The following is a 21,038-nucleotide window of genomic DNA, read 5'->3' on the forward strand; positions in this document are numbered from 1 at the left end:
CCAGCAGAAATTATAACATTACGTATATAGCATGCTAGAGTTTTATAGAAGATCAATTTTTATAGTGTCCAGTCTATGGTTTGGAAAACCTGGTTTTGAAAAGATTGAGAGGTCATTAAGATAACATACCACTGCAATGTTCGCACGACTGACAGAAATAGCGTTTAGATTGTACTTCACAGCCTCGTCAAGATCGTATATTCGAATTTCACCTTGAACGGTAAGACCAACGGTCCGACAACCAAACGTGAATTTACACGTGGGCAGGTGGAATCTCGCGTGACTTTTCGCGGAATTATAGGGTGATAAGTAGAAATCCATATATTGAGTTGTAGGATGGGTAGTAAAGTACTGAAGTAATACAACATATTTCCCAGATTTTGGTATCTTTTTATTGATCTCGAGATTGGTCTAGTAAGAAGAATATGTTCATAAATTGATAAGAATATACAATTATTGTAACGTCTGGTCTCTTTCATATGGGTTTTCATTCTTAAAAAGTAATTTTTAAAATCGATGTTTACATTCTTTCTGCCAAAGATTACCTGGTTCCTATTCAAGAGTGCCAATGAAGAAAAATCGAGCTGTTTAAGAATATTGTTGTCTGTGAATGCCTGTGTGGGTACTGGCCTGCGGAGGACTCGGTTATAAACGAAGCCCTCTTTTTCTGCATCAGCCTTCACAAAACCAGGCTTGTTCACGCTCACATGTGAATATTGCACACATAAATCCTCCTCTTTATTTTCTCTTTTCACTTCACATGCACGTGTCACAGTCTCACGAAGCACGTGCACATTTCCTATGTCCTTTGTATCATCGTTGCGTTCTGGACCAGGATAAAATACCGGCACAATAGTGACGTAATCCTAAAAGAAAAAATGATAAAACGTTTTTGACTCAGAAGTTCTCTACGGCTTTTTTCATTAGTTCCGTTTTATGTATCTACTACATATGATACTACATCTCAAAACCAATTTCTTGCAATTTGAAAACAATTTTCCTTTGAAACTTTGAGTGGGTAGCAAAGAACAGCGTTGATGGGAGAAATTCGCGGGGAAAAAACTTGCTAATTATAAAGTATTGTACGCATTATACAAAAACTATATTTTATTACAAAGTTTGTGTTGGTCAATAGCTACGACAAAAACTTGCAAAGAACTGTATCGAAAAGTATGTTGTCGAATAATATAGAGAGAATAATGCTGAGATATTCTAGAATTTCAAATGAATGCCTCTCGAAACAACATGCATGCAGTCTCATCAAATCTTGTTTAACCTAGGGGATGTTCCAATATGTACAACCATGTATACAAACAAAAAATATGTAGCATTTAAAAACACTTCAAATACCTACCAACAACAACTTATTTGAATCAGTGGTGAACTGAATATCATATAACCCATCCAACATGGCGAACTGAGTGGAGGTGCCATTTTCCCCAACGACGACAAAACGATTGCTAGCATCGCCATTCTCTTTAGTCGGTTTAAACGTGACTTTGCCCCTTTGTGTAACACCTTGATGGCTACCAACACGACGAACAATAACTTCGCCATGTGCATTTTCGCTACCATTGAGAACATAATGGAACACCATGTGATAGTTCTCGCGCCACTTTGCATTCACACGGACGATGACAGACCTCTGTGAAAACATAGCGAAAGCATACCTCTCATCACGTGCAATAATGTAAGTTTTCAGTGAAAAAAAAAAGATTGTAATGAGGAAATAGGATTTCTTTAATCTTGTTTGAATTTTTATATGACACAGAGCCATAAATCAGGAAAGCCAAAAGCTGGTATGAAGTGTCATGTCACAAGGCAAGGGAAATAAGCATCATGGGAAGGATAAAAAAACTTTGAAGGTGGCGTACATCCGCTTATTACCTGAAAGTAAGAGAAGACACCATAACCCCTCCACGAATAGCCTTTAAACTCTTTCTCACTATATCTAAAGCGAACTGATTTATTTTCAGGTGTGCGACCGTCCTCTATCTCAGCAAATTGTTGAAACAAATCAGCGTGATAATGTCTCGGTGAGGGTCTATAGATAATATCATAGGATATATGAATATCTATTATTTCATAAACATCAACACAAAGGCAATCAACAACATCACATTGTAGATTGTTACATGAGGAAATGATCAAATTTTAAAACTCTTTTGTAGACGTTCTTTTGTTGTATTTTCCAGTTACAAAACAAACCTGTCACATTTTCTTCCTTCGACATTAGGAAGACAGTCACATTGTCCGACGAATTTATCACAAATTGGACTGGAAGATCCACCAACATTGCAATTACATCCTGTTAAAGAAAATAAAGTAACTTTTTAACGAGAAATCTCTCATTATTTGGTCACTCTTTCATGACAGGTTAAAGCGAAACTGTACTTAATAACAGTTTACAAAATTCATACAATCACTTCAGAACTTATCAACGTACATTACAATGTGTTATTTAGTCTGAACAACACGATTAAAATCACCCAATATTCTTAACATTGTTTGATCTCAATAACTTCACCTGAACATCCAAAAGCATTTGCCCGTCTCAACGCGTAATATCCATCTTTACATATCTCACACCTCTTGCTCGTCACGCGTTCCTTACATGTACATTTACCAGTCTCCTGATCACACATCTGCATTCCAGCAAGTACTCCTTTGACGTCACAACGACATTCTTTACAACCATACGGATTGCTGGCTTCCAGTCTATAGGTTCTTGGCTTACATTTACTGCAATTTCTACCCACGACAAAACGTTTGCAAATGCACTGACCCTACGAGAAAAAATATTATAAGAAACAAATACACTTTTCTACAGATATTTCACGGGCACAGTGAAAGTAATAAATGTCATCTCTACACAGCCAGTTTTGGCAGAATGTTATACTTAAAAAATTATAGTCTTTGTTTTGTCTTTCACTTAATATAAAGAAAATGGTGAATAAAAATCAAAGTGTTTCATGCCTAAGTCTTTGTCATTATGGAAATAATCGCACAATACAAATTATGGACTTTCCAATTCGAACGTTAAAGCCGACTACAGGAACAAAACAGGTAAATTTTCATAAACTGCATAGTCTTTTCAGTCACTACCATACTCAGCATTAGCAATTATTAAAATCGTAAAGAGTAGATTGAAGTCATTCATTTGCATTCTAACCTCGTTAATGCATTCACCGTTGGGTCGACCTGAGAGCGACTGAACACCCGCAGGATTGCATCTACATTTCTGACATTCGGGAAAACCATAATAACCAGATTTACAAATGCTGCAAAAACGACCAGCGAAGTTTTCCTTACATCGACACTGCCCGTCGTCTGGATCACAGTAATCACTCAACGATCCACGTCGGTCACATGTGCATGGCACGCAGTTTGGATATGCATAATAACCAAGCGCACAACGATCACATTTCTTACCAGCATATTGTGGCTTACATCTACAGTTACCGTCTCCATCACAGTTAGGATACAAAGAACCATCACCAGAGCATTGACATGCTGAAGTGTATAGAAATATTTTCTTTCATAGTTCATCTATTAATGGTTTATGACATGTAATTATAGGATTTTCTGTAAACAATTGACAGCATATACAAATCTTTATACGCAGACAACTACAACAATCTTTCTAATGTTTTTTTCCTATTGCAAAGGATATTATCTAACCATAATCTACTGAAACTGTCACTAATTACCTGTGCAAAATGGATAATTATAGTAGCCTACGGCACAAACATTGCAAAGAGGTCCGCTGAAGCCAGGTTTACAGAAACAGGCACCACTACGTTTATCACAAATTGCATTTGTCACGCCATTTTCATCACATGAACATCCTGAAGTTTCAAAAGAATGGTCGTTTCTCATCTTATAGGAAGTGCAGTGTAGAAAAATGGAAACACTTACGTCGACAGCTTGGATATGCGTAATGACCATCAGCACATTGATCACATCTCCTTCCTTGAAAATTACCAAAACACGAACACTCTCCACTAGAAATATCACATCCTCCAGAATAAGATCCCTGCTCGTTGCATTCACATTCTGAGAGAAAAAAAAATCCAATTACACTAATATCGTGATAGCTTTACTTTCTCTCTTTCAAAAGCAATTTCTACCATACTTGAAAGGCATTCTGATTTGGTGTAATTCAAATAAATAGACAGTTTGAACAAAATGATTGTGTTTCTATTCTATATGTAATTAGATCTGGATTTTTGAACATTGTGTCTTAAGTAAGACTCATTGGATTTTGGGTTCTTTTATGTCATTTATTGTTCATTGTGTCGAGATCTGAGATCATAGACATTAGAGATCATGATAATCATAAGTTTTTCCATTGAAATTCATAGTCATGGATCATTTGGAAAAGTGAGAGTATTGTCACTTCTACCCAACATTATTTACTGGAAAAAGGTGTTTTTTCACACTATAGTCTTTCCTCACCTACACATAACGGAAAATTATAGAATCCAGGAGCGCATCTGTTACACTTAGGACCAGCATAGTTGTCTTTACATGGACATTGATCACCATTGGCTTGACATAAACGATCTTTTGTTCCAATAGCGTTACACTGACACGCTGTTATATATAAAATAAAAGCACAAAATTTCTATACATGTACTACAAAACGTGATTTAGGTTGTTATAAACTTCGTTAAATAGAATTTGTTTAGTATGTTATACACTTCGTTACATAGAATTTGTGCGATTGTAAATACTGACGCTGCACGCGATGAGATTGACAAATATTTCTAAAGAGCAAAGCATAAACTTTATGAGTGCAAAAAGTTGATTATTTACAAGCAAAAAACCGGCCAACAGGCACACACATGACGCAATGACTTTAAATTAAACCGTCAAAATACTCACGTTTGCAATCTGGGAAGTCATAAAATCCCAAACTACATTGATCACACTTTTTTCCTGCAAACTTTTCTTTACATTGACACTGTCCATCACCATTATCACATGCTCCCGTTGAAAAGGTTTCATTGCAGTTGCATGCTGAAAAAAGTTAATGAAGAAATCACTTCTAATTACATGTGTTAAGTATAGAGACTATCAATCAGCATAAAAATTATTGATCTTCACAAATACTACCAATCTTGTAGTATCAATCTTTTCTAATTATCATTTGTATGCTATACATAATTGCTATTAATCGGAACAATTAAGTAGTAAAAATCCTTTATAGCATTCTCTATAAATAGCTAATTACTATTCTTAGTCTCGCATAAGGTGGAAATTGAAACTTACGAATGCAAGCGTTTTTGTCGGTGATTGGTACACCAGTGGGATTGTAATATTTGGGTTTGCAAACTTCACAATTAATTCCATCGGTATTGTCCTTACAGTCAATACACACACCACCTCCACTATATTCACCAGCAATATTTATACTTTTGTTTTGCGCATCAATATCTTCTCTGTATTCACATTTATCTGAATGACCGTGACAATTACAAGCTGAAAAATAACAATGATTACATAGTTAGTACCGCGCGTAAAGCATTTAGAAACTTCTTGTTCAAGCGTTCCTCAGAAGACTTTCTATTTTGCGATTTTCGATCTGAAACGATATCTGACAAGGGAATGACAGTCAGCTCAGTTCATCCATAAGAGTACATTGATAAAGATGGAAAGAAGTTGATGCAGGTAAATTCTGAAGAAATATTTCTCACCTTCACAACCTTCACCTCTCTCAAATCCTGACTTCCACTTGTATTGGTTGTAACCTGAACAGCATTCAGAGCACGTAGCTCCACAAGTGTTATTCTGACATTGACAGTACGTACGCTCTCTGCTTGGTCCAAAAGCACATTGTTCAGCGTAGCCATTGCAGATGCACAAACCACCGATAGTTAGATCTTTTATTGAATAAAAATACTAAAGACAAAAAAAGTTGAGCACTCATCAGAACTAAAAACAGATTTTTGGATGATGCTTCCAGTCATGTACATAACAAGACGAAAAGGATATAAGGGGATCACAAGGTGAATTGTAGATACTTCCGATCATGCACATAGGCAATAACTCTAGTTCTAGCAATAACTAGTTCTTAATAGAATAATAAAAAAAAACCAAAAATACTAGGACAATAACCAAGAAAGTTAAAAAAAACCCAAAAATATCATATGCTGCTGTATAGAAATTTTGAAAGCAATGGCAAGTGGCATACTTATTTCATTAATTAGTAATGCCGATTCATATAATAGTGATTGCCAGCAACACACTTTGTTGTTTTGAGATATCAGAATATTTATTGACATGAAATTGCGTCGCAATGAGTCTAAAATGACGTAGCTGCTGAATTAAATTTACCCTTCGCGTGACAGTATCATCTCCTTTGGCCAGCGGTAAATATTCGCCTAAAAGAGTCTTGGTTGCCAACAAACGTAAGCGAACATTTGTGGCTTCCATCCAGTCCTGTTTATAAAATGAAAATAAAGTTGTCAATTAAATGAGGCTTCGAATGAGGCAGTGCTTATTTGTTGCAATTATTCTGTGCAAAAAGAAGTGTGTCAAATTTTCCATCCTGATAGAAAGGCTACATTAAGACTCCTTTAGAAGATGCATGATGATTTATGGGTCTATACATCAAACCAACTCGTAAAATATAATTTTGCATTACCTGCAACGTGGGGCTTAACTGATATTGCAATGCACTGGGCCGGCCGTTTACAAGGGATATGTACATCTCGCCATTCTCAAATGGTGGTATTTCAGAGTATCTGCTTTCACAGAGAACTTGATTATCCCTTTGCAATGGCACCAATGGGTTAATATTGAATAACTCGAGACATTCGCTACGCGAGGGCGCAAAATAATACCATGGTGTATAGGTAACACCAAAGTCACGTGATCTTTCCAGAATCCATGTGCCAGGTCTTGGAGAGTTGGCTGTTTTGATGACAACATACACAACGTGGTAAACCTAATGAAAAGAAATGAAAATAGAAGCATTGTTATCATAGGGAAGTTTCCGTCTGATACTTTCATTTCAAAAAATACCCTTTCAATAAGTTAATCAGTCTACGATAGGAAATTCTTGCTACGCGCACGAAAATGATGTAGGCTCAAATTATAAATATGCTTACGATTGTATGAAATCCATCTTTCCGACGGTAAACACACATCATAAAAATACGAGATCAAATTACAAAATTCGGACAATCAAATGGTCGGACATAGTATTGTATACGTAGAATAGAGGCAATAAAATAGAAAGAAGATGCTCTTGGGGCATTTGCAAATCTTTTTTTAAGAAATCCAGAACGACTAATTATAAAAGCAGAAGGTGAAAGAGTGAATAAAAATCATATTCCGTCAAATCAAAGGAAATCTTGGATATGACATGCAACATATATCCAGATACAAAGTTATCGAAAAAAACAAAAAAAATTCTAAAGTTTTCCCTTATATTACAAGTGCCGTAACAAAGTGTTGATGAGTTTAATATAAATTTGGCAAAACAAGGTAAAGAAGACAAATAGCATGCCAAAAATATATGATTGAAAACTTGCTCAGCGCATCTACAAGCACCAATTTCAGAGCTTGCTCTGGCACGAATTAATTGAGAATCAATCTGAGCATGCGTAGTCAACTCCACCAAATCTCTAAGTTCATTGTAATGGCAACAACCAATTGAATGTACTAGAACCGATTATTAAGTAATTAGCTCGCTCAGTCACAAATTTTCAGATAAATCTTCTGCGCATGCGCAATCTGCTTGACCATGCGCAGTAGAATTGACCAGCTGCCCAAGTTCAGGGTCATGCATCTATCAACTGCATCTATCAGATCGATTTTAAAGTAAATTGCATGTTTAATAACAATTTAATAGAGAAATCATCTGCGCATGCGCTCGAGAAATCATCTGCGCAGTCCACTCGACTAGTTGTTCATAGTCATGGCAACGACTAACTATATGTACTTGCACTACATTTGTGGCAATTAGTTCACTTAGTCGCAAATTATTAAAGAAATCATCTGAGCATGCGCAGTAGTTACTGTAATAATACCATAACTTTTTTAAGCCTATGAATTTGTGTGTATATATATATAAAGCTAAAACTTCATATAGTAGATGTCAACTAGCAGTGGAAGCTGGGTGCGATGTAGTATGCAGTGGCTTAGGAGCCCACACTTCGGTGGCGACCGCACTCTCCCCGCGTACCCCGAGCAAAGCCTATCGCAGGTGATCTCGGGGTCTGATGGGCGGAAGCTTGCTATTGCATCTCCCAAGTAGGATAGCGTGGAGGGGCCGAAATCTTCTACCGAAACGTTAACATGCGGCGTTCTAGTGTCTTAAGATTAACAAGGTATCGGGAAGCATGGACCGAAAACGGGGTTTTTTGCTTTTGAATTTTATCTTTTTAAAATAAATAAACCAAGCAATGCTTCAATTAAATTCTTATGAAACGTTGCCTTTTATAATTTAAGACAACCTTAAACATGTTTTATACAATTTTTATTGGTTTATAACTTTCTGATTTAACTCTCTCATTTATTTCTTTCGATCGACATTTACAAACATGTTACATCTTTCTTGTTATACTTGAGAATTTGATTTAAATTGAACAAATAAATCTACAGATGTTGAAGATGATACAACATTAATATAAATTCTTTGACACAAACGTCATCATTGAACACCATAAAGATTTGTCCTCGTTTGCTTTATACCCAAATCTTACAATTCACATGATATTCAACATACCTGACCCAAGTTAATGGTAACATTGATTTGGTTGTATTCAAGCCCTCTAGACAGCGGTGGACTCTGCCACCATCTTTCAGTTGAATCAATTGCGTAGCGTATGTCATGATCTTTGACGTCCTTTGCGGCACCATGTCTCAAACGCGGATTACAATAATCACACTCAAGACCGTTTCGTCCAAATTTTCCGGGTACTGTGGAAAGTTTACAAAACAGTTCTTGCTTTTCACCTGGAGGTAAATCATAGCCACAAGTTGCGCTTGCCGTTATTTCTTTTCCCTGCGCAATATTTATGGTGCTTTGTGACAATTGCGCTTTTACAGATCGTAGATACACAAACGCAACGCAGAAGAAAAACGGAATGATGAATTGCGTGTTGAAACGCATTACTGGTGTTCTAAAGACCGCAAATATATAAAAGTATGTCTGACGGAAAAATATTTCAGTATCTTACCTAACACGAACTACTTGCGGAATGCGTTTGGAATTTTTTTGTGAGGATTCAATTACAATCGTCAAACTCTGCAGGATATAAGTAGAGGAAAGGTTGGGCGACATTGAGCTGAAATCTCGTATGCTGATTGGTGCATTGACTGTACGACTTCCCAAATGAACCAATGGTTTTTGATTGGAAATTTGATACTGTTTCAACTCCCATAGGAAATTTGCATCTGTTGCATGAAACCATAGATATAGTAGTCCTACTATATCTATGCATGAAACAAACATCTTGAAGGCTTATATTAAAGAAATTAATTCATCAATATGACCAAATATCTTGCATTGTTGCTAAGTGATATGATGAACATAAGGAAAATGGCTTTGCCATTAAATTTGCATTTTTTTTTTGTAAGTCTATTGATCAGCTGGGTTTTTTATTCAACCTTGAAGGCAGGCTTCTCTCAAAGCTTTGTAACAATGCTGATGACATTTTTCTTAACCAATAGGTGGTCAGCTTGGTGACCTTTTACCAGCTGTGTGATGGCCACATTTCAGTCAATTCTTTGACAATTTACGGGTGAATTCATAACCATGTTGAATAATTATAACTTCCCTATAAAGGAATATGTGCCAGATAAAACGAATATGAAGGTTTAAAATTTCAAAAGTTGCAGTTGACTTTTCTAAATTCTAGACACCAACTAGCACTCCATTAATTTACTGCTTGTTTTTATAAGTTCAAATATTTTCATAAATAATAGATTTTCATCATTCACAAAGAATTTTAGGAATTGCTGATTGTACACGGGAGATTTATACTCACCACAAAACTCATAGTTTGATAAACTTATTATTAGTGCATAGTTCACTAAACTTAATCAACCACCATGAACCATCATTTGAAGGAATTGGGATGGTCAGTTGGTCACCATACTTCGTGTAAATAACAAATATATTGGTTCAACTTAAGAAATGCATCTTGTGAATCTATCAATAAATTCCCCTATTTTTTGCACTTTCTTCGCATATTCAATGCAAATTTCAAGCACATACAGTCATGCAACTGTCCAAATCATCCAGCTTTTTCAAAAGTTTCTAGCAAAATAGTGGACAAGCTCGCAGTCACAAACGTTGCTTGTTTTCACCAATGGCACGGTATATCCACACCTCAACAAGAATTGCATAGAAAAGTTTTGTCACATTCAACAAAAAGCTTGCTATTCTGATTTTGAATTGTTGAACACTCCAATCCGTCATTTTTATTTTTGGGGGTCTTTGACTTTTGATTCAATAGCTGAAATGTAATGAAGTAAAATCAATTAATATCGTCCGCTGACCAATCGTATGAGAAAGCAATTCATTATTGAACTCGGTTGGATAAAGTGAAAGATCATTGGAACATCTACCATTTTAAATTTTTCAAAGCTTATGTTTTACATTTTTTTTATAATCCGTTAAAAGTTCTGGTTTGTTTATTTTTTTCTTAATATGGTGTATATTGATTCATGGGAAGAATACGTAAAAGCAATCGAGCAATTGTGTCTTGAAGAGCCAAGCAAGGTAGTACTTTATAACCAATGGATGATATTTCTGTTGGCACTATTTAACGCGTGTGTTGGCAATGCGTTCACTTTTTTTATGTTTTTTTTTCATTGAAAAATCCAGCGTTTTTAGCTAATGGATTTATTATAATATATTTCCCTAGTTTCGATTTGTTGTGAAATATCGACATTGTGAAGGAAAATTGGTCATGAAAGGAACAAACGACAAAATAGTACGTAAATTATTGTTGATGCCATGAACATGGTTCCAAAGAATCGTATTTAATTATTTCATAAAAATGCAAAAAACATATTAAAAATGTTGCAATTTCATGCTAAAGATCTATGGCATAACAAGTGGCATAGTGATGGAAGATTGGGCCCCATAGGCATATTTGGTGCAGGGAGAGAATGTTGACTATTGTCATGGTTTGACTCAACTGCTTTTTTCAATTTTCCATTGGGTCATATTTTGTAATGTTTTGTACTTTCAAAATGTATTTAATAGAATATACTGCTTACGTACATTTGGCCATGGGCAGAATGCAACTGTCTGAAGGGCTTATAGTATATACAAAAAGTACCACGCTACTGAACATAAGGGTTACTGAATACATGTTGTATCAATCACTAGCAAGACCAAGTAATGTTGTTTACTTTATTTTTTTCAGTGCTTAAAATACAGAACAGAACAGCAGCAAGACTTGAAAAGACTAGAAAAGTTAAATAACATACTATTGAGACACATGGCTTGCAAGTAAATGTCTTAACTTGTTGAGATGGATTTGAAAATTGAATATAATTTATTGCAATATGAGATGCTTTCTAAATAAATTCACATGATGAAGGCAATTTGAATCTAAGTGTTCAAGAATGCTCCACTAGAAAAAGTACCTTTATATCTTGACATTTTGTTGAAGTCCATATTTTTTAAAGCTGAGTTGCTATTTTGAGTCTTCATATAGTAGTAGCATGAGTCATTGGTTGAGAAAAATATAGTAACAACTGGAATTTGTTTTTCATCTAATTGAAAACATCCCTGTACAAAATCCAGTAGATCCAACAGACAAACTCCAAAATGAACGAAATCAAAACTATTGTTGTCATAAAAATGCTAGTATGAACCAATGAGATCACTTATATATGAACCAATAAGATCACTCAAATTCAAACCATTTTCAAAGTTACATACTCTCACATTGGCAAATGTTGTTTGCGTGATTTCTTAAACCACTGTTCAATCTGCCATAGATGGTACTTTTAAGAATAAACAGTACTAAAATAAACATAACTTTATGCCAAACAAAGCACTTAGAATCTGCCGCAAAAATATATATTTGTTGAGATATATTTTGCTATAATTTTAAAAATTTATTTTAGTTAAAAATCTTATCTGACGCAATATAATATATTCTTTGTATATTTATATATAATTATATATTGAGTTATATTATAAATATATTGGTCACCCATAAACTTTTAACCAATTTGGAATGCTGAATTGTACTTTCTGGTTAAACCGAAAAAGGTTTTTATTATGTTTTGAGTAATATTCCTGTAAATATTTCTTGGCTTTTTCACTGATTTGACTGCAATCTTCATACACATTTCCATAACAACCATTCCTGTTAGCATTTTGAAGGCAATATATATGCAATCTGCTATCATATCTATAAGAAATTAATTCCTCATTTACTGAAAAGCACTGTTGATAATGACAATATGGCATGTATAAATTTCCTTTTAAAAAATAATCATAGCAGTTAGCATTCTCACACAAAATTAATAAACTGCAATGATTTGTAGAACGTCAATTGAAATATAATTTAAGTAACGAATGGTTTACCAAATGGGAAGTGTTTGTTTCATCAAAGGAAAGGAAACCTTAGTTATAAAACAGATCAAAATTAAGTTTTATTTTAGGTACATAATTGTCAGACGGTTAAGCTCGTCAAAAGCGTAACTCCCGACTTAACAGTATCAATTAACAAATAATATGTTAAACAAACTAATCACGATTATTTTCTAATTAATAACAACGTAAGGATGTTTCAATTCACAACCTGATAGAACAATTAGAAGCTTGTCCTAAAAATCTAAAGAGGACAACAAATACTGTAAACATACCTCAGTAATTGATCGTAGTCGATAGGTTTCTCTATATTGATGAAGTCCTGAATGTTATTTAGCACTCTTCTTGTGTGATTAATCAGTTCGTCATCCGTTATTATCATCACCTACGTTGAAAAACATAACGTTCGAAAAAATCTTCAGATTGGCGTACGTACATGCATTTATTTTTGATTATTGATTCTGTGGGAACTTGCAACAAAGACAGTTATTTCTTTTCGAAATCACTATGACCGTAGTGTTAGTTTAATAGTACTTCATCCTTAGAGTTCCTTTATTATAAAACAAGAAAAGATGATAGGGACCGACCAATAAAAGTTTAGAAATAAGGACAGGAAAAAACATAAAAAGGAATGCTACAATTACACGTAGCATATAATGGTGACATAGATATGAATTATTACATTTCAAAACACAAATCAGAGACTGGATGTGTTCGATTGTAACATTGGAAACTGTTGAAAACATTTTAATTTATTTCAGCGTATTGCTTTACCTGGTTTGGATTGTACAACGCCATCCATTTAGTTAAATGTTTTGCATAATGACCCGAACATAATATTTGTTTTCTCAAGTTTCTTCTTTCCTTCGATCCAACCTTTTTCGTTATAATATCCTCAAACGTGTACTGTTGAGCTAACCTGTTTACACGTGTGGTCTTCAAATGCTGAAAAGTTAACAAAAACTACAAACCTTCACACCGTGATTAAATATCTTGAATAGATCAAAAAATAGAACATGGAGAAATATTTAAAATATGTTGGCGTGGTTGGTTTGAAAACTAAATAAGAAATTTTGAAAAAGACACGTCACTAAATATAGTAAAGAGAAGCCTTGAATCATCTTAATACGATGATGATTGTCGACAATGTCCAAGTTTAACTCGGGGGAAAGGGGCCTAAGTACGATTAGTAGAAGTATTTGTTTTTAGATTACTCGCAGAAGACGAAATCTTGAGAGTTAAATCTTTCATACACGAGTTTTCATAAATCAGACTTGTTTTGTGTTGATAAAAACAGTGCACATTGATTACCATATAATGTTTGTATGCTCTTCGTACAGGATTAGGTAGAACAATGATAATTTTGGCAATCTTGAGCAATGCATTTGCTCGATCACTTGCCACTCTGCTTTCAAAATACGTGCTGCTCACTTCGTATAATTTTTCGTAAAGTTCCGTATGTTTGGGAAATAGATCCATGTACCTACAAAAACATATTTTCTAATGACATCTTAAACCTTCCCTACACCAAGTTTATGTTACGGTATGTTTGGGAAATAAATCCATGCACCTACAAAAACATATTTTTTAATGACATCTTAAACCTTCCCTACACCAAGTTTATGTTAATAATCTTACCTATAATCAATAAATCTAAATATTGCACTGAAATACACAATATAGCTACAAAATATTTATTTGCAAATCTTTTTTAAAACCTTTTCCATGCAACTTACCTTTCCCTGTTTCACATATGTTACTTTAAATAATTAATGAATCTTAAAAGACTATTCCCGTATAAAGGATGGGCAAAACATCTCATACATTTATGGAGTCACCAACTACGTAGTTTTGATGATGTACAATAATCGTCGTGACGTTTTTCGTGATTTTAAGGCAAAGCTAAGTGTTATTTGTAAACCTACCAATCAAGTCCATTTAAATAGTTTTCGCTGCTGAAAAAATTAGTTTCCACGTATCCATCGTTACCCCCTAAAGGCCCTTTCATTCGCGGATGCAGGCGCAATAACTTTGCTAAAAATTCCTGATCACCATGCGGTGGACCAATCACCAGAAGTGTCGGTAGACGGGAACAACTCTTGTCAACAGGCCAAATTGCCAAGTGGCGATTATTGTCACATGGATTCTAAAATATCGTGAGATGATCACGTTATTTTGACTTGACATGGAAGTCTTTTCTTTCTTAAAACCTTCGTGATTTTTGTCTTTAAATGCAATAATGTAAATATACAAAAAATGTAGTGCTTTGATGTTTTTAGAGAAATTGACGATTGGATATTTTGATTGACCAGTTTGTCAATAGTCAAAGTAAATGAATTAAAAATTTTTGTATTCTTATATATTTATGTTCAATTTTGCGTGTGGAAATTGCAGCAAAGGTAGTCGGCAAATTTTCACACAAATTGTTTAGAGGACACAAGTGAGTAAGACTTCTTAAAACTTTTTTACTGACCTGCCACAATGGAGTTACCTCCTCTGGAAATGATTCAAAATAAATTTCGGCCAATTTCCTCGGTGGCAGAGAGAGAAGTCTTAAATTTGTCCAACGTTGAAAGAATTTTGTGAGTTTTTTAAAAATATACGGAGCAAGTCTGTCACCTGCGTAGTTTGTCATATGGGTCATGAAGATTGAAATCTGGAATGTTAATACAACATCTTGAATCGTTAAAAGATTATACCCCTCTATAATAAGACCTTTTGAAAACTATGCCATTCATGTACAACAGAGAATAAAAAGTTTGGTCTGCTATTGGAGTGTGACCATATTTTTCAAACTCCAGCCTTCTTTGGGGAAGTGTGGGGCCACTTTTGTTACCTTTCATTTCATAATCTAGGACTTGCTTTTACTATTAAAATGTGAAAAAATATTTTCCTTTCCTGAGTGTATACATGATTTTATCGTTTTAGATCGACATACCGGATTCCTCAATACAGTTTCAAAAATCTCGCCACCATCGATCATTCGATCCAGTGCAGGCTTTCCACCGTGAATGTCACGAAAGAAATTTGTGGATGTGTATACATTACAAGTTTGTCTTGGAAGAACCTGTGTATGACAATACAAATTTCATTCATACATTGAATAGCTTTAGATTTTTCTTTATCGACAACAAAGAAGAGAAGTCAGTTACATACAGTCACATATTCTACCAAAATAATTCAATCATGATACCTTAATACCCTTATGTTGGAAACCTTTGCGTCGCCAAGCCGGTTTGAGATTAGGATATTCTTCTGTTGATGTCACGCTAATGTTGTACACATTCTTCCAGGCCTGATACAACGATTCTTGTACTGGATATACACCAGAGTGATGGGAACTAACTGAATAACCGCTATCCAATGCAATTTTATGACTCTAAAGAACAAAAATGATGTAAAAGGTCCCAAAATTCCATTGTTCCACAATGAAATAAAATGTAACAAAATTTTAACATCAAAAATAGGTTGGTGTTTTCTTTCGTGGGAAACTTGATTCATGATAAATGTAACATGTACTGACTGCTCACAACAGCTTACAGAGAGCTTAAAATACCTTGGCAAATTGTTTATTTTTTTTCATCAGCTTTGTCAACACGGACAAGTTATCATATTTGTGCGCTTGCTCGTGGTCCCACATATGACAAAACCAGGAGAAGAAAGACGCATGTGCAACAAGCTCTTTATCACCTTCGTCTTCTTCGTCTGAGCCTCTTAGATAACCTTTGCCGCTGAAACCAATTTGAAATTTGAAACCTGGAATTTTTCGTTGTAAAATCTTTTGTGTTTTCAGCAGTTCCTGAAACAAAAACAACAACGATACATTTTTGGATAGTGAAGGAATTTTTAGATAATTTTTTATTATCGACGGAAGAAACTAAGCGTCATATCTCAAGCGAAGAGCTTGAACCCAGGACTCCATGAGGAAATACGTAGAAACAAAAGAATAAAATCAAAAAATGGAACAACAAATCTGATCAAAAAAACGTTAAAATACCTTAACATCGTCTTTTTTTAATCGAAGTCCTGATTTTCCAATAAAAATATCATCAATATCAACTTGTATATATCGCTTTAATGTATATCTAACAGGAAGCTGAGATAAAAACTTTAAGGAGTCAAAAAATAGTAACTCATGAAGGAACAGACCAAAATTTAGAGTGCTAAAAATTCTTCTCACTCCAGATTTACTACCATGATCCAAAAGAACTGTAAATTTTCTCTCTTCCTCGCCACTGCTGGTCTTTGAAATAAACCATGCTACCGGCTCGTATTCCATATCTGATAAATCATTGGCTAAGTACGTAAGTCGGGTTCTCTGTGGTACAACGACCTCTACACCTGCTTTTGTCATCCATAAAAGCTTTGACGTGGAATTCACCCGCAGTGTATGAGGTTTAGTCTTTGCTAAGCGCTTGATTTCCAAGTGAAACTCTGATATCTTTCCTAAGTTGTTTCCTGCGAAAAACATCTGTCCCACATTAAACTTCACACAGTATTTATAGATGACTTCCCGAGCGAGTCGGCTTAGCGTTAAATAAGTTCGAAACTCGTAAAATATGATGAGCGAATATTTTGCATCTACTACATCTTTCTTCATTTCAAATTTCAAGTTCACAAGGAGACGATCGTCCGTTCGTGTGATTACATAACGTATTCGGAAACTTTCGAGGTACCTCGTTATGTAGTTCAACGTCTTGGACGTGTATGGTTTGGTATAATGATGAATTATAAGAGTTACTCTGTTGTGAGCATCGTTCTGATCTTCCAAAGGTCCATGCTTGTTACCTCTAGACAAATACTTTTGATTGTCTTCACTGCCAACCGAATGCTGTTTGTTTCTACCTCCTTCGTGTTAAACAAAAGAAACAAAAAGTCACTTTAAAGAATTGGTTCTCAATATGATTTTACATTGTATGTTTGCACAAAATTGAAATCGAAGAATAGTTGAAAAATGAATTTTAACACAGAATAAGTTAAAAATCGGAACTTCGGCACAGAATAGTTGTAAAATTTTAGGTTCGCGTGCTGTGTAGCTAAATAGCATGCGATAAATGTAATTAAATGTCATTACAAGTTTATGTAAAAAAATCATTTAGTCCAGCTGTGAAAGTGTTTGTTTGCTCACAGACGTGCTGCGAAAACAACATATTTTGAAAGCAATGAAATGTACATGTAATTAATTTTTCATTGATTTGTGAAATGCATGATAATACTCGATACCAGCTTGTGTTGCATTTGCATCGTACAAACGTCATAAAAATATGGCTTAAGTCTGGTTCACACTTCTCTCAAAAATTATAAGTAACAGCAAGTATTATGCGCTTCAAACCTTCTTTATAATTCGTTTGCAATGATATCCCGTATATTGGGAAACTCATAAGTAAATAAAAATATTTTCTATTCTAGTCATGCACTCTGTCATATGGGACTGACTGGATTGGCATGTCTTTAATGTCCACACTCTCTTAGAGTGTACCGCTTTATGATTTTTACGATAAAAATGAACAATGCAGGATACAAGGCAGTTTGCCATGCAGCTTCTCTTGCAAAATCATTGCCACACGATTTATAGGTCAAGTATGCACTTGGGTTAAAGAGTAGTTAGGCATTGTTTACGATTGTTTGAATAACCCCAGCACAACCATATATAGAGTAAACCCCCATTGAAAGCCAGAAATAATCACTGCAATCGTTATCAAAAGTAGAACTGATGTCTACTTTGTTCAACATTTGATTCAAACTGTCTTGTAAAAACATTCAAGACATCACACAATGGCTGCCCATATGGTGCAACGTCCATGTTCCAACGTCATGTAGTAAACTCGTACAACAAAGCACGACACTTTCCATTGCGCACAAAATTATTCTGGTTTTCAACGTGATGCAAGCGAATAAGTTAATAATAATAATAGGCAGTAAAGCGTGTCTTATTAAGGATAACTGCAATCAAAATTAAAGCGGCTTTTCCCGTACACTTTTCGATTATAAGGGCTTGTATTATTAAAGTAATTAGTTAAGCCAAACAAAGCCATGACTAAACGCATCACTATAATGTTTCCGAAACGAGCAAAACGTTGTACCGCTCAATCAACTCAATAATACTTCTGCAAGCTCAATGGTATTTCAGACATACACATCACACAAAACTTACAGAAACCTCACGATTGATGCTTTAAAAACAAGACAGTGTGATGTCGCCGAATGAATAAAACGTCTTCCGACAACTAAAATGTGTGTGTCTGTCTGGAGTAGGGTTCATTCCCATTAGAAGTGACATACTTATGTTCAATAGACCTCTGTAGATAAATGACGCACTTGTTGCATACCTATGAACGTCGAACTGTACGAGAGTATACTAAGAACGACAAATACAGCAGTCCATACGACAATCATGAAGCCATAACAACGAGGTTGTTTTAGCAAACGACGGATCCTCGTAAAAGAACGCGGCAAAGCAAACATGTGTTGAATCCCAATACTCATAAAGTCGTAATGTCGACTTCACATTAAGTTGCTTGTTGATCGTCAATAGTACAAAAATCAATGCACGCAAATTTTCCCCATGATCACATCTTTGCATTTAAAATGACAAAAAATCAAGACTTTTCCCATAGATGGGCCACCTTGGCAACTCCAGTCGAGATACTTTAACGAGAAAATCCATCAATTTCACGTTAACTTGACCAAATCTTAAATTCTCGTCCATCATTCACTTGTCGCGGTATCATATAACTTGTCAATTGGCACAGCATATTTTCAATGCAATAAATGATAAATACTTTGATTGGTTCGCACTAGGGCGCTTTCTTTGTCATCAGACAAACAAGAAACGCAAAGAAGGATGCGGCTAAAGAAACTCTTCACAAAAGGAAACTACAAATTGATCAGCGGTTCGTTGTACAAAGTTTAAATAGAAGGATATATGACATCCGCTAATAGTCATTTATTGACGCCTGAAATAAATGCTTGACTTGAGTATTCCGTAGTATTACGAAATATTAATGTTAGCCAACTGTTTTTTGATGTTTCGTTATATTGATTGACAATTTTTTGTCTTTGTCTTATAACAACTGTTGTCAAAACAGTGAAATTGAAGGGGTAGAGTAGTAAAGCAGTTCTCTAAGACGCTAACCTCTTCTTTGTAAACATTGCCTTTAAGTGAAAGAGCTATCGAACGCCATGAATTCGTCATGGGCGTTGGTAGGACCTATGAAAAGGGGCACAAGTTACTTAGACGAAATATTCATTAAATGAAAAGCCTTTCTGTGTTATCTGTTATTATGATAGCATCAGAGAAAAAACATTTGGCTGTATTGTTGTGATATAGAAATTGTCATAAAAAAGGAGGCCCAAGGCTACCCTCCTGTTTATGATTAATATTCATCAATAAAATAGTTATAATTTTTTTGCTTAAAATTGCCGCAGTATATGAGAAGACATTGTTCGTATTAAAAGCTTTAAATCACATTTACTTTGCTTACTGACACTGTAATCTATGGAACCAATATGAAACGTGTTACCCAACAAATACATTTCAACAACCTTCATAATTTCATTAATTTGATTTATCATAAATTTGATTGTTTATTTATTGTAAATAACAGCGTAAATTCTTGCGCAAATTGAAAACACATGCATGCACATGCTCCGCATCATACATGCACATGACTCCGCATCTGCATGCATGCACGTGACTCCGCATCATGCATGCGCATGACTCCGCTTCATGCATGCACATGACTCCGCATGCATGCATGCACATGACTCCGCATCATGCATGCACATGACTCCGCATCATGCATGCACATGACTCCGCATCATGCATGCGCATGACTCCGCTTCATGCATGCACATGACTCCGCATGCAGATGACTCCGCATACACATGACTCCGCATCATGCATGCACATGACTCGGCATCTCACTTTTCTAGTATCAAATTGCCATTGTACTTAGAAATCATGTCATATTGAATTTTTATGTGTTCTTGAGCTTAACATCATTACGCTTTATTTTTTTTTTCCAAATTGCTCTAGAAATCGTCCGTTATTACTCTTGATATAATTTTTTTTCTCTGTGAACATGATTAAAAAGCACGTTTTACCCACCGTCATCTTTCGACCTAATTGGTCTTAACATTTTTCTAGCTTCTTCTCTTAAAAATCGCCACTCTTCAGAAGAGTAACAAAGAATTTAGAGTGAAGTTGACATATAAACTATGACTAACCATCCTCCTACGAACGCTCCCCAAAAGTTTGTACCAAGACTTTGTAGAATGGTCGGTGCAATACTGAAAACATACCAATAAACATGTTAATAATAAGCAAGATGACTTTACCAACTTGATGTTACGAAGGGCATTTCGTTTTGTGTTATTATAGTCCTGGACTATTAGTCCTTCTTGTTTTTGCAAGTTTTGTTTTGTCACTGCAGATTATACGTCTCACTTGATTCAGCACCAAACC

The 21,038-nt window shown here is 35.1% G+C and overlaps 3 protein-coding genes across 4 annotated transcripts in view; 1 reads left to right on the forward strand and 2 right to left on the reverse strand.

Moving 5' to 3' along the window:
- LOC124448266 (laminin-like protein epi-1) overlaps positions 1 to 9,252 on the reverse strand; it is a 33,681-nt gene extending 24,429 nt beyond the window's left edge. The window contains exons 1-16 of the mRNA XM_046999275.1: positions 8,738 to 9,252; positions 6,650 to 6,952; positions 6,340 to 6,444; positions 5,700 to 5,904; positions 5,275 to 5,484; positions 4,888 to 5,022; positions 4,459 to 4,596; positions 3,919 to 4,056; positions 3,711 to 3,848; positions 3,173 to 3,513; positions 2,528 to 2,786; positions 2,209 to 2,308; positions 1,888 to 2,044; positions 1,355 to 1,645; positions 546 to 866; positions 130 to 411 (exon numbers count right to left, since the gene is read on the reverse strand). Coding sequence (XP_046855231.1) covers positions 130 to 411; positions 546 to 866; positions 1,355 to 1,645; positions 1,888 to 2,044; positions 2,209 to 2,308; positions 2,528 to 2,786; positions 3,173 to 3,513; positions 3,711 to 3,848; positions 3,919 to 4,056; positions 4,459 to 4,596; positions 4,888 to 5,022; positions 5,275 to 5,484; positions 5,700 to 5,904; positions 6,340 to 6,444; positions 6,650 to 6,952; positions 8,738 to 9,124 — 3,510 coding nt within the window. The 5' untranslated portion in view covers positions 9,125 to 9,252. The remainder of the gene's footprint in view (positions 1 to 129; positions 412 to 545; positions 867 to 1,354; positions 1,646 to 1,887; positions 2,045 to 2,208; positions 2,309 to 2,527; positions 2,787 to 3,172; positions 3,514 to 3,710; positions 3,849 to 3,918; positions 4,057 to 4,458; positions 4,597 to 4,887; positions 5,023 to 5,274; positions 5,485 to 5,699; positions 5,905 to 6,339; positions 6,445 to 6,649; positions 6,953 to 8,737) is intronic.
- A 1,285-nt stretch (positions 9,253 to 10,537) lies between these two features.
- On the forward strand, positions 10,538 to 11,571 carry LOC124456403 (signal recognition particle 9 kDa protein-like). The gene is made up of 3 exons (XM_047006863.1): positions 10,538 to 10,738; positions 10,884 to 10,952; positions 11,391 to 11,571. The coding sequence occupies exons 1-3, from the start codon at positions 10,667 to 10,669 to the stop codon at positions 11,478 to 11,480; spliced, it is 231 nt and encodes a 76-aa protein (XP_046862819.1). The 5' UTR covers positions 10,538 to 10,666; the 3' UTR covers positions 11,481 to 11,571.
- Positions 11,572 to 12,038: 467 nt separating this feature from the next.
- On the reverse strand, positions 12,039 to 20,893 carry LOC124456391 (bifunctional heparan sulfate N-deacetylase/N-sulfotransferase-like). 2 transcript variants are annotated; one of them, XM_047006853.1, is made up of 12 exons: positions 20,682 to 20,893; positions 18,901 to 19,527; positions 16,569 to 17,419; positions 16,128 to 16,370; positions 15,765 to 15,950; positions 15,510 to 15,638; positions 15,045 to 15,227; positions 14,497 to 14,717; positions 13,883 to 14,054; positions 13,346 to 13,516; positions 12,847 to 12,956; positions 12,039 to 12,389 (listed from the first exon to the last, which is right to left on the reverse strand). In XM_047006853.1, exons 2-12 carry the CDS (start codon positions 19,055 to 19,057, stop codon positions 12,185 to 12,187), a joined length of 2,628 nt encoding a protein of 875 aa, XP_046862809.1. In that variant the 5' UTR covers positions 19,058 to 19,527; positions 20,682 to 20,893; the 3' UTR covers positions 12,039 to 12,184. The 2 variants fall into 2 exon arrangements, with proteins under 2 accessions (XP_046862809.1, XP_046862814.1); XM_047006858.1 differs by lacking the exon at positions 20,682 to 20,893 and having other exon boundaries at positions 18,901 to 19,564.
- Between the last annotated feature and the right edge of the window lie 145 nt (positions 20,894 to 21,038).

This window comes from Xenia sp. Carnegie-2017, unplaced genomic scaffold (genome assembly GCF_021976095.1).
Source record: "Xenia sp. Carnegie-2017 unplaced genomic scaffold, XeniaSp_v1 HiC_scaffold_13, whole genome shotgun sequence".
Classification (NCBI taxonomy): Eukaryota; Metazoa; Cnidaria; class Anthozoa; order Malacalcyonacea; family Xeniidae; genus Xenia; species Xenia sp. Carnegie-2017.